General features: G+C 40.9%; 1 protein-coding gene and 1 long non-coding RNA gene across 2 annotated transcripts in view; one reads left to right on the forward strand and one right to left on the reverse strand.

Moving 5' to 3' along the window:
- Positions 1-469: 469 nt before the first annotated feature.
- LOC114046735 lies at positions 470-7,610 on the reverse strand. Its single transcript, XR_003569544.1, has 3 exons — positions 7,504-7,610; positions 5,348-5,405; positions 470-1,311 (listed from the first exon to the last, which is right to left on the reverse strand). It is a non-coding gene; the product is annotated as an uncharacterized LOC114046735 (long non-coding RNA).
- The window catches only part of ACTR5 (actin related protein 5), a 34,856-nt gene continuing 29,077 nt past the window's right edge, over positions 7,554-13,332 (forward strand). The window contains exons 1-2 of the mRNA XM_027867204.1: positions 7,554-8,017; positions 11,836-12,065. Coding sequence (XP_027723005.1) covers positions 7,646-8,017; positions 11,836-12,065 — 602 coding nt within the window. The 5' untranslated portion in view covers positions 7,554-7,645. The remainder of the gene's footprint in view (positions 8,018-11,835; positions 12,066-13,332) is intronic.

A 13,332-nucleotide genomic window follows, 5' to 3' on the forward strand; every position in this document is an offset into this window, starting at 1 on the left:
GAACTCTCCCATAAAACAGAAGCATATAGCAGATTTGATTAAAAACCATAATCCTACAATATGTTGTTTACAGGAAACACATTTGAAAAAGTGACACATACAGGGTAAAGGTAAAAGGCTGGAGCAAAATATATTATGCTTCAGCTGAAGTAAAAAAAGCAGGGGTAGCAATCCTGATCTCAGACAAAGAATAGCCCCTTTTTGAGAGCAGCTAAACTAGGAAGGTTCCTTTCCTCTTGCTCCCTACCTGACAGCTATGACCAAGGCTTCTGACTTGGGCCACCCCCCCAGGTCATGCCCTGTAACCTCTCCTTCTTGCCTACCCATACTGCCCAAATCTCTTGCAGGGAGGCTAGTTATTTACAAATTAATGGGATCCACCATTAGCAGGCTATTGAAATTGCAGCATAAGAAGTCCTAAAAGTCTTAACTAGAGTAGCATCCATAGAAATATAGAGAAAGTGCCAGATACAAGAAATTTTATTGATACAGCATTGACAAAACTTGGCGGCTGATTGAATATGTGATGTGAGAATGAAGAATTGAGGATAACTCTGACTTTGAGAACCTAAGTGAGAGGAATGATGGTGGTGCCTTTGATAGAAATAGAGAAATTCATTAGAACATTAAGGCAAAAGATGGGTTCTGTTTTGAAATACTGAGTTTAAGATTCCTATGGGACATCTAGTTGGAGAAGTCCAGCAGGCAGTTGCTGAGGTAGTTGGTTCTGTTATTTAAGGATGGATACAAAAATATGAGTCATTTGTATAAAGGTGTATGGTATTTAAATAGTGGACCTTTATAGCTAGAGATGATCATCATCTTTGGGATGGTAGAATAGAAACCTTATGGATAAGAACTGTCTTACTTTTTTTCCCCCTTAACATTTAGGCCCTGAAACATGATAATCAAACATTCATATGATAACCAGGATGATCAGACATGCTGCTGCCACTAGATAATACATACTTCCAATAGTAATGTCACTTTTCACTCTCTTTTCCCCTAAATGGTTGTTATGTTTATTAAAGATCTGACAACGTTTAAAAAAAAAAAACGGAATCCATTCAGAGCTAGGAGGGACCTTAAGGCAGCCTAACCTGCTTCTTTTACAAAGGAGGAAACTGGGGAGGTTAGAGGCTTGTAGATTTAGAGCTGGAAGAGCCAATCCTCCTGTTTCACTGCTGAGAAAGCAGGTCCAGGAAGCAGAAGGGACTTTTCACTCAGGTAGCAAGTTGCAGGGCCAAGATTTACACTCAGGGCTTCTGGATTGAAGTCCAGTGGTCTTTCCAGTGTCAGACAGTCAGGCTTCTGTCTTTCGGAGAGATGAAAAGGATCAGAAAATAATATGTTCTCTACCTTTTCCCTTTATCCCCTCTTTCTCCCCAGTCCTCTCTCTGCCCCTCTTCCCCCTGTACCCTTTCCCCGCCTCCTGCTCCAATGTAGCTTAGGATTCTCAAGCCCTGCCAGTTTCAGCGATACTTGTCCAGCTTCCCCAACCAGATTCTATAAGCAAAATATCCTTCTTACTCTTGGGGTATTTGCCACACCCATAAAACAGGTTATAATTTTCTACTTCCGGATTGTTCAGAGATTTTATGTGGCTAGAAGCAGAGAAATGACTACCTTGTCCAGAAAGAGTCAGGGAAGGGTTGAAACAGGCCAGGGACAAAGAAGATTAAAAAACAACAAAGAGTGGCTCCCTTTTTTTTTTTGGGTAGCATTTTAAAGTTTAGTAAAACGCTGTCATAACAACACTTTCATGGAGATAGGTAGCAAATATTATCTCTGTTTTACAGGTGAGAAACAGCTGATAAACATTTATCAAGATACCACAAAGTACCAGGCTGTGTTATGCACTGGTGGTACAAAAAGAGGCAAAAGACAGTCAGTTCCTGCCCTCAAGGAGCTCACAGTCTAATGAGGGAGACAAACAAAACAAATGTGTACAAACAGATTATATACAGGATAAATAAGAAATTAGTAACAGAGGAAAGGCACTAGAATAAAGAGGGGCTGGGAAAGACTTCCTGTAGAAGATGTGATTTTAGTTGGGATCTAAAGGAAACCAGGGAAGGCAGTAGTCAGAATCAGAAAGGAGAACATTCCAGGCATGGTGGACAGCCTGAGAAAATGCCAGAGCCAAGAGATGAAGTGTTTGAGGAGTAGCCAGGAGGCCAGTGTCACTGCATGGAAGAGGATGTGGTGAGGAATATAAAAAGAGTGGAAAGATAGGAGGTGGCTCGGTTATGAAGGATTTGTAATGCCAAACAAAGGATTTTGTATTTGATCCTGGAAGACAATTGGGAACCACTGTAGTTTATTGGGTGCTGGGGGGGAGGAAGGGAGGTAGGAGGGGGAATAACATGGGTGGACCTTGGATTTAGGAAAATCACTTTGGTGGCTAAATCGAGAATGAATTGGAGTGGGGAGTGGGGAGACTTGAGGCAGGCATACCCACCAGCAAGCTATTGCAGTAATCTAGGGATGATGTGTTGAGGGACTGCACCAGGGTGGTGGCAGATCACAAGAGAGAAGGCAGCCTCCTGGACAGAGATGTTGAAAAGATGAAATGTATAGACTTTAGCAATAAATTGGATATGGAAGGTAAAGGGATAGTAAAGAGTTGAGGATGACATCTGGATTGCAAGCCCTTGAAAGTCACAGGAAAGGGTTTAGGTGGAAAAATAATGAGTTTGGTATCAGACATGTTGAGGTTAAGATATCTACTGTTTCTCCAGTTCAAGATGACTGAAAGGCTGTTGGAGATTAGAGGTCACAGAGAGACTGGGGCACTGAGAATCAGTGTCCAGCCAGCCATTAAATGTTGGTGCCAGAACCCAGTTCACACAGGAGATTCTCTTTTAGCTGTCAGTAGATTGATTGCCTGTCTAGGTGTTGAGATAAATTCAACAAACACTGATTAAGTGCCTACTACAAATGTATGGTTGTATGCTATTTCCTGGGATACAAAGACGAAAAAAAAATCTAATTAAAATTCATTACCATATTTTACTTAATTATCTCACAGATGAATCTAGCATCAACTTCTTAAAAGGGCAGATCCAATTGATAGGCACATTACCTTACATTCATTTCTTCATTCACTTACTCATTTAAAAAAAATTATTAAGCACTTTATATGTGCAATGTATTGTTGAGCTAGGAATCTGGAAACCTGAATTTTAATCTAGACTCTGATTTGCTGTGTGACCTTGGGTTAGCACCTTCCCCTCTCTGGATCTTAATGCCCTCTTTTGCAAAATATCAGATCATTCTTTAAAGTCCCTTCCATCTTTGGCGTTATGATAATATGCTAATATGGCCTTTGGCAAGTGTCCCGAAGTCTGGACTGTTGCCCATAGTGATTAATCCCCAGGGCCACTGGTTGTGAGTCTGTACAGTTGCAGAAGTCTCTTCATCCACCTCTTTGCTTTGATTCCACAAGAATCAACATTAGAGGCCTCAAAAGTACTATTTGGAGGGAGACAGGAAGCAATACAGCCTTTAGATAGACGTGGCCATTCTTATCTCCAAGAATCTCACAATTTAATTTCGAAAAGGGTCTTAGTAGGGCTTCCACAGCTATACAGAGTATCAGCATTTATATCAATCAATCCACAAGCATTTATTAAATCCTACAAGAGCTAGTCATACAAAAAAAGATGAAATAGTCCCTACCCTCAAGGAACTCACATTTTATAGCAGGAAACAACATGTATGCATATAAGTAAATACAAAATAAATACAAAGTGCTGAGGGATCAGTAAAGGTCTTATGTGAGAGGGTGGCACTTGAGCTGGGAAAGGAGGGAATGCATCGTAAGTATGAAGGACACTCTAGAAATTAGGAGAGCTGGGTGGGTTCAAATCACAGCTCCTAGTCATGCTATCGCTATCACTTCAGACAATAATAAGAGTTACTATATTATCTCAGTTGATCCTCACAACATCTCTTCCGAGTTGTTGTTGTGTCCTGTCTGACTTTTTCTGACCCCAATTGGGGTTTTCTTGGCAAAGATATTGGAGTGGTTTGCCATTTGCTTCTCCAGCTCATTTTACAGATGAGGAAACTGAGGCAAACAGTGACTTGCCCAGGGTCCCACTGCTAGTGGCTGAGGTTAGATTTGGACTCAGGAAGATGAGTCACTCCAGGCTGGGCACCACTTCAACACCTAGCTTCTTTGAGGTAAGTGCTATAATCATGCCCCTTTTATAGATAGGAAACTGATGGTGAGAGAAATTAAGTGACTTCCCTAGTTACATAGCTAGTGTTTGAAGCAGGATTCCCTTTCAGCTTCCAAACCTAACTACACCCCTAATCACTTTAACCTCTGAGTCCCTCTCCACAGCTGCAAAATGGGGTCAGTGATCCTAGCACTACCTTCTTTACCAGGGCATTGTGAGGAAAAACCATTTTACAATTGTCAGTTGCTTCTGTAATATTTAGGCATTTGGTGAGAAGGTTTTTGAAATCCTTTTGCTCAGCAGTAGTTCTAAGTGGAGGGAATGTTTTGTAGTCCCCAGCTCATACAACCCACTGACCTTCACCTTTGCTCCCTGGAATCTTCAGAGTGGCACCCTAAGCATGGGAGCTTCCCCTCAACTCCAGCTACAAAGAAAGGTCATGTGGCTACAACCATGAGCCCATGATTGCTGCTGAGGGAAAGGAGGGGTCCAGACCTACCAGGGAGGAAGACATATGACAACTGACCTCCCTTACCTCCACCCCTTACCCAACTGTAGGACTTCCTTTCACTCAGAAAAGTGGTGAAAAAAACGAACTCGAGTCAAATCTCCAGTTTAACACCAGGTCCCTTTGAGAGTTTGGAAGTTGTTGCCTCATCTGTGAAGAATATTCAGCAAACTCTGTATTGTTAGAATATCCTGGTCTTAGGCTCACAGGGAAACTGTGTGTGTGTGTGTGTGTGTGTGTGTGTGTGTTGGGGAAAAAGTGGGATTAATTGAATTAGATTTGGAAGGAGCAGAACCTGGAAAAGACACCCCCCCCCACCACTGTAAAATAAGAGGAGAGATTAGATAATTTCCAGCATTGAGGTTTGTACATCCTCAGCAAGGTTTGAAAGTTGTGCCCTCCCTGTATTTGAAAATTTGATTAGCACCTTCTCTTTAATAAAGGAGACTTGACTTTTCACAAAATCAATTTCTGAGTCCTGGGGAACAATAGTGTCTGGAAAAAAGTCACTAAAAAGTGTACCTGTTTCTGTCCTCTTGAATTTCCTTCTTTATAAAATAGGGATAATAAAGACTTGCATTATAATTATATATAACAAGGAATAGCATGCACCTTACATAGGATGTAAAGTATTTTCCAGAGTCTTACTCACCTGAGCACATAGGCTTTCAGTGGAGTTATGGGGAGCAAAAAAAGAGCCCAGAAAAAAACTGAAAAAAAAAAAAAGATATATTTAGGAAAATGCATGAAATATACAAAAAAGCCACCTAGTGGGGGATGTATGGAATAACTCATAACGAAGAGAAAAGTCTCAACAGACACCAAAACAGTACAAAACAGTGCACAATATCAGTTAACACTAAAGTAAATTAGAAATTTGTTAAATCTCATAGGTGCCACTGAGAGGTAATGAGGTAGCACTCAAGATTGCAACATACAATTCAGAGGTATGTTTTATTCAAAAGAAACAGATCAACCAAGCTCTTTTTATAATTCATAATAATAATATAATTATAATCGATTAAGCCCTTGTTATATACCAGACATTATTAGGGGCTGGGGATACAAATACAATAAATGAAATCCCTACTCAAAAGAAGCTTACAGAGATCAGAGAGAAGCAGCTTTGGAAGGAACAGAACTGTATGGATTCAATTCACTGCAACTCAATAAACACAAGCTACATATATAGAGATAAAATGACGGATTGATAGAGGAATATACTACCGTTCACTCAACTAAATGGAGGGTGGCAAGTCACTTAACCTTAGTTTCCCCATTAGCAAAATGAAGTGATTCTCTGAATAGAAGACTTTGTCAGTTCCCTTCCAGCTCTAAGTCTATGAGTATGAGTTATGAACTATGTGATTTCTTGATGACAAACACAAAAATGGCACAAAGCCAGACTACAGTATTGACAGGAGACTAGCTCTCTTAACATATGGTGGAGATGTCTCTGCTAAAAAAAAATAGCATCTGACACATTTCTGAATGGTGTTTGTTGATCATTTCAAAAAGGTACATCGAGTAAGGAGGGGAACCAATCCTTTAAGATTGATAGAATCACAAACCCTGTGAGGCCACCTAGTTTAACCCTACCTGAAGCATAAATCTCTACATTAGAACTTCTTTGACAAATGATCATTCAGCATTTTTGATTTCCCTTTTCAAAGGAAGCTCAATCCATTAATGGGCAGTACTACTTGTTAGAAACTTATTCTTTGATAAACATAATGGTGCAACGGGAAAGAGCCTTGAATTCTAATACTTGCTATCTGATCTTGGATAAAGTTACTCCCTCTCATTTTAAGGAAAACTGAGGTGCAGAGAGGGAAACTGATTTGACCAAGGCAACCAACTAGTAAGTAACAGAACTTGAATCAGGTTGTCTGACTTAAATTTAAAGCATCTGAGACTAAGCATGAAAAAATTCAGATCTTCATCAAGATGTTTTGACCACAGTGAGCTAAACATATGAGTGTCTAGCTGATAGGTTGACTCTTTCATATCTGGATGAAATGAAATAAAGATATGAAAAGAACTTTGTAATTCTTAAAACACTGTAACAATATAAATGCTAGCTATGATGATGATGATGGGGTTTGAGTCTGAGGAAAGCAGGCAAAAAGTCATTCAATTCAACCCTAAAATGGAAGTTTCATTTCCCCAAAATCCATGGGAAAAAAAAAAGCCAAATCCAAGTTCTGTCCATCCTGCTTGAATTCTGATATATGAGGATTATGAGCCTCTATCGATTTTTAAAAAATTCAATTCCACCCAAAAAACATTAATTAAGCACCTACTATGTGCCATGCACTGCGCTAAGTGCTGGGCATACCAAACAGTCAAAAGGCAGTTCCTGCCCTGGAGAAGCTTACGGAGGAGAGAAGTGCGTGCACGCACACACACACACACACACACACACACCCCAAGCCATCTACAGGAGATATAGGAAATAAGGCACTGGAAATAAGAAAGGCTGGGGAAGGTTTCCTGAAGAAGGTGAAGTTTTAGTTGGGACTTAAGGAAGCCCGGGAGATCAGTAACTAGAGCAGAGAAGGGAGAGCGTTCCAGGCATGGCAGACAGCCAGAGAAAATGCCCGGAGCCGAGAAGGTGGAGTGTCTTGTGCATGGAACAGCCCAGAGGCCAGTGTCACTGGACGGAGGAGTAAAGTGTCGGGTGCGGCACACTGGGAAAGCAGTGCAGAGTAGTGGCTAGAGCGCCGCAACACTTCTACGAGGCGTAAAGCGCCTCTCGCCCCCTAGTGGAGCTGGTTTCAATAAGCAAAAGACAGGCGGCGTTCTTACTCCAATGGCGGGCCGTGGAGTACGCAGCCGCAGTTGCGCTTCAAACACCCCGAGACCGGAACGTCTGCGCTGGGGCTGAGGTGGCCGTAGCGCCAGAGGAAAGGAAAAGCAACGGCCCCCGACGCCGCCGGATCGTTTCAAGATGGCGGCGGCCGCTAATGTCTACGCTTTCCGGGACGGTCGCACGGTGCCGGACCCGGTGCTGGAGCCTCCCCCAGCCGTGCGAGTGCCGCACCCGGTACCGCTGGTGATAGACAACGGCTCGTTCCAAGCGCGCGTGGGCTGGGCGTGCCCGGGGGCCGAGCCCGATCCGCGCCTGTTGTTCCGCTCCGTATGTGCGCGCAGCCGCGGGGCCGCGCGCGGCGGGGGCGCGCAGGTGGGCAACGACCTGGGCAGCCTGGAGCCGCTGCGCTGGCTGCTCCGCTCGCCCTTCGACCGCAACGTGCCCGTCAACCTGGAGCTGCAGGAGCTGCTGCTCGACTACAGCTTCCAGCGCCTTGGCGTCGCCTCACAGGTGAGGGGCCTTGCCGCCGACCCCGGGGAACCCTCTGACTCCTCCCCCTCACACCCCTCCGCCTCCTCCCCCCCCCCCAGCCTTCTGGCTCCTCCCCCTCCTCTTGAGCTCCTCCCCCTCCCAGAGGTTTTTGGCTCCTCCCCCTCACACAGCCCTCAGGTTCCTCCCTGCTCCATCCTCTTTGCTCTCCTACCAACCTTTTGCTGCTCCCATATCCTCCTCCTCTCCTCTCTTCCTTTTTGCCCCCCCATCCTCGATCTTTTCACTTAACTTTAGCTTCTTGACTCCTCACACACCCCTCATTCTCCCTCCTTCATAGCCCCTTATTCCATCTTCAGTTCCTCCTCGCACTCTATTATTCCCCTTCTTTTACTACCTTTTCCTCCTCTGGCAGCCTCGATCCCTATCCTCTTTATGCCCCCCATATCTTACCTCCTCACCTCCCCTTTATGCCCCACTTTGTCCCGCTTCTTACCCCTATACTTCCCTTTTATGCCTCGCAGACCCTCCCTAACTGCCCCTTTGTGCCTCTCTCATTCACCCTCCGTGCCCTTGCACCCCCTCATTGTCCTTTGCAGATATGCTCCTCTTCCTGCCCCTCCTCTTCTCCCTACCGTGTACCAGTCGGACTGAGCCCCCTCATTCTTCATAATCCTTATCCCTCTCTTCACCCATAACCCACACTACTGTCACTTCATCTTGCCTCATTACTCCCTCATCATTCTTTTTACGGATTCCCTCAATTCATTCTTCCTCTTATATCTCCACTTCTTTATTCTCCCCTTTATGCCCTTCTATTGTCCTCACATTCTTATTATATCTCAGCCTCTTTTTTATCCTTACTTTCCAGCAGTTTTCTTGTCATCTCACATTTTCTTCTCTCCATTCAGTTCTGCAGATACCTATTCAGTAAGCACCTATTTTGTGTTGAGCACTGTTCTGGGCAAGATTGTAGGGATTTAAAGACTTCGTGGAGAGAAAGTGGCATTGGAGTTGGTTTTAAAATATGGGTAGGAGTTCAGCTAGGTGGCAGAGTGGATAGAGCACAGGACCTGGAGTCAGGAAGACTCATCTTCCTGAGTTCAAATCTTGCCTCATACACTTAACTAGCATTGTGACCCTGGGCAAGTCATTTACCCTTGTTTGCCTCAGTTTCCTCATCTGTAAAATGAGCTACAGAAGGAAATGGCAAACCACTCCACTATCTTTGCCAAGAAAACTCTAAATGGGGCCACAAAGAGTCAGACACAATTGAAGTGACTGAACAAGGAATTCACAGATACAGAGAAGAAGGGAGAAACATGCCAACCATAGAGGTATGGGAATGGGAAAATGAAGTTTTGTAGAATAATCCAGTGGGGCAGGATTATAGCATGTAGGAATGAATCAATTAATGAAAAAGCATTTGTTAAGTGCTTATTATGTGGAAAGAGCTGTGTTAAATGCTGGCAAATTAAAATTCAAAAGGGACAGCAGATTTATCTCTTTTTTTTTTACTCTTTTATCCTATCTTGACATGACTATTCTGTCACCCTTTTTGAGGACAGAGATGGTTTTACTAGTGCTTTGCACACAGTAAGTGCTTAATGTTTTTTCATTAATTCATTCATTCCATTCACACTGTAGTCCGGTTGTGAAGGAACTGAAATATCAGTTCAAGCTTTACTCTTTAGGCAGCCTCTAAAAATTTGGGGGCCATTAAGAGTGGAATGACCAGAATTAAGTGAAGAAAGATTATTCTTTTTTTGGGGGGGGGGGAGTAGGCAGTGGGGTTAAGTGACTTGCCCAGGTTCACACAACCAGTAAGTGTTATGTGTCTGAGGCTGGATTTGAACTAAGGTCCTCCTGACTCCAGGGGCTGCTCCTCTATCCACTGTGCCACCTAGCTGCCCCAAGAAAGATTATTCTAACACCAGTATAAATAGAATAGATTAGACTAGGGAAGAGAGTAAAGGAAAGGCCATAGAAAGTCCATTATATTTGTTCAAGTGGATGGTAATGAGGGCCTGAATAGTATGGTGGCCCTGGGAATAAAAAGGAGACTGAATGAAGAGATATTTCAGAGGTGGAATTGATGTATATGGTGACTGATTGGATATGACAGTTGAAGGAGAGGTAAAGTCAAAGATAACCCCAGTGTCGTGAATAAGGAATATTGAGTGAATGCCCAGAACAATATCAGAACTATTGTATATTCAGAAGGAGAAACAAGTTTAGGGGAAAAGATAATAAACTTGCTTTTTTTTTTAAATAAGATTTTTTTAAAGTATGTATTTTTTATTTTGCCCTCCAATTACATGCTAAAACAATTTTTAAACTTTTTTTTAAAGTTTTGAGTTCCAAATTCTATCCCTCCCTTCCTCCCCTCCCCCTTCCCTGAGACAGTAAGTAATCAATCAGATGTAGGTTATACATGTGCAATTATGTAAAACGTCTCCATATTAGTCATTTTATATGAGAAGATTAGAATAAAAGAAAGAAAGTAAAAAATAGCATGCTTCGTCTATGTTCAAACAGTATCAGTTCTTTCTCTGGAGGCAGATAGTATGCTTCATCATTAGCCCTTTGGGATTGTCTTGGATCATTGTATTGCTGAGAATAGCTAAGTCATTCACAGTTCTTCATCAAACAGTATTGCTGTTATTGTGTACAGCGTTCTCCTGGTTCTGTTCACTTCACTTTATATCAGTTCATGTAAGTCTTTCCAGGTTTTTCTGAAATCATCCTGCTTGTTATTTCTTATAGCACAGTAATATTCCATTACAATCATATGCCACAGCTTGTTTACCCATAAAATAAGATTTTTTTAATGCTAAGAATCTTTTTTCTTGCCCTTTTATATACATATATATATATATATTTATAATCCATAAAACAAAATTTCTGCATTGTCCATGTCCAAAAATATGTCTTGATCGGCATTCTGACCATCTCTCAGGAGGTGGATAACATGCTCCATTATTGATCTTCTGGACTCAGAGTTAGTCGTGTTGATCAGAGCTCTTAAGTCTTTCAACATTGTTTTTGCAGTGTTGTTGTATTGTTTAAATTGTTCTGATTTTGCTCACTGCCCCCTGTCTCATTTCATTCAAGGGTTCCCAGATTTCACTAAAATCATTCCTTTTAATAATTTCTTTACATTATATTAGTATATAATTTGTTCAGCTATTCTCCAGCTAATAGCCACCTCTTAGTTTCCAGTTCTTCACCACTGCAAAAAGAGGCACTATAAATATTTTTGTATATATGGGTCCTTTTCTTCTTTCTTTGATCTCTTTTGCATCAGGATAGGAGTGCTGTTATTGCTGGGTCAGGGAATATGCACAGTTTAGTAACTTTTGGGACGTCGTTACATATTCCTTTCCAAAATGGCTAGATCAATTCACATCTTGCTGATAATGCATTAGTGTACCTGTTTTCCCTAAGTCTCTCAAACGATTGTAATTTTCTTTTCTTGTCAACTTTGCCAATCTTATGAGAGTGAGGTGGATGCCATATGCCTTTGAGGCCTTTCACCTTCCCGCTCACTGTACTTCTGGTAGGGCTGCTGGTTCTCATGTAGTACACAAAATATAGGAAACTAAAATAACTTTAAAAAGTATAGAATATGGTCTCAAATTGAATTATAACTTTGCACAATATGAATATGTAACTTGTGTTGTTTGGAAATGAATGGTTTCGAATTGACAGGGAGAGGCCTTACTAAATTGGTTTGATTCAAACTTAAAGCCAATATAACAGTTAAAGAATTTAATTTCTGTTTTTTAAAAACTATTAATTATCTTTTATTATCACTTTTATTCTTCATTTCTACATAGGGCTGTGTTGATCATCCAATAGTTTTAACAGAAGCTGTTTGCAATCCACTATATTCAAGACAGATGATGTCAGAGCTCCTTTTCGAATGCTATGGGATTCCCAAAGTTTCTTATGGAATCGACAGCCTCTACAGTTTCTACCACAATAAAAGAAAAAACTCAATTTCCAGTGGCCTAATTATTTCATCTGGATACCAGTGTACTCATATTTTACCAGTCTTAAAAGGAAGGTGAGTTATACTTGTCACATTTGAATGACTTGTAAAAAATTCTGAAAAGAGGAAAGCAGTGTACTATAGCAGAAAGAATATTGAAGTTGGCTTATTTGCTTATGTAGACTTCTTTGTAAGCAACTAATATTTTTAAAGAAAATACATGAATAAAATATTTAAAGGGGAAAAGTATTGGACTGGGAATCAGGAGACACAGGTATTAGTCTCAATACTGTCACTAGATCTTGGGCAGGTCATTGAATGTTTCTGGACCTCATTTATTTACCTTGTATAAAAAATGAAGAGAGTTAGACTACATGACCCTTGCAGTGATAAAACTTGATGATCCCAGAATTATAATATCTTCGTGCTTTAGAACTAGGTTTTTAATTTACTATATAGAGTTTACAGTATTCTTTAGTTAACACAGATTGGGTTATTTATATATTAGAGAAGCTTCAATTAATCTGCTCTTTTCTCTTGGCCTGATAAGATGATCATGGCAGTTTTTTTCCTACCTAGGTAGATGGCTTTTATTAATCCTTGTGCATATTTACATGAAGTCAAATTAGTAAGTCCCCTATAGATTTCTTGAAGAAAAAACGTGAGATTCTTGAAAAATAATATGTACTTAAATGTTCCATCAGTAAATGCAACATATAGAATCCCAAGCCAAAAGAATTGATAATATAGGAAATTATGATTTTTTTAAAAAAAGAATACATAAAAAGAAGGGGAAAAGTTCAGCATAATTAACCATCAGTTAGATCTCACCCTGTATGAAGTGCAAAGAAGGGAGAGTACTTTAATTCTTGACATTTTCATGTTGTATATAGTATGAGTTAGATACTGGTACCTAATGCAAAGTGTGATCTTGCAGTCAATTAGCTTTTTTTTTTTCATTCATTCAACCAATAATTTTTCATTAAGTGCATAGCTTGTACTGAACTTTTTGCTAGGCTATGAGTGATTTATAGAGATAGCTAGGACATAATGCCTTTACAGCCTCACAGGGACCACATAACTGCAATAACTTTGTGGTGAGTAAACGACCAGATCATAGTAATAAATAGTAACTCTTATTTCTATTGGAGTTTAAATCAAGTCAGTAAGTATTAAGTACCTGTTATCTGCCAGGCAGTATGCTAAGCCCTGGGAATTCAAAGAAAGGCAAAAATAATCCATATCCTTAAGGAGCAAACAATCCAGTGGAGAGGGACAACATGCAGGGTAATAATTTCTGTTTGTTTACTACCTGCTGTGTAAGATACTAAATTTTTTGATG

The sequence above is a fragment of the Vombatus ursinus genome, unplaced genomic scaffold (assembly GCF_900497805.2).
Source record: "Vombatus ursinus unplaced genomic scaffold, bare-nosed wombat genome assembly UNPS02014785.1, whole genome shotgun sequence".
Classification (NCBI taxonomy): domain Eukaryota; kingdom Metazoa; phylum Chordata; class Mammalia; order Diprotodontia; family Vombatidae; genus Vombatus; species Vombatus ursinus.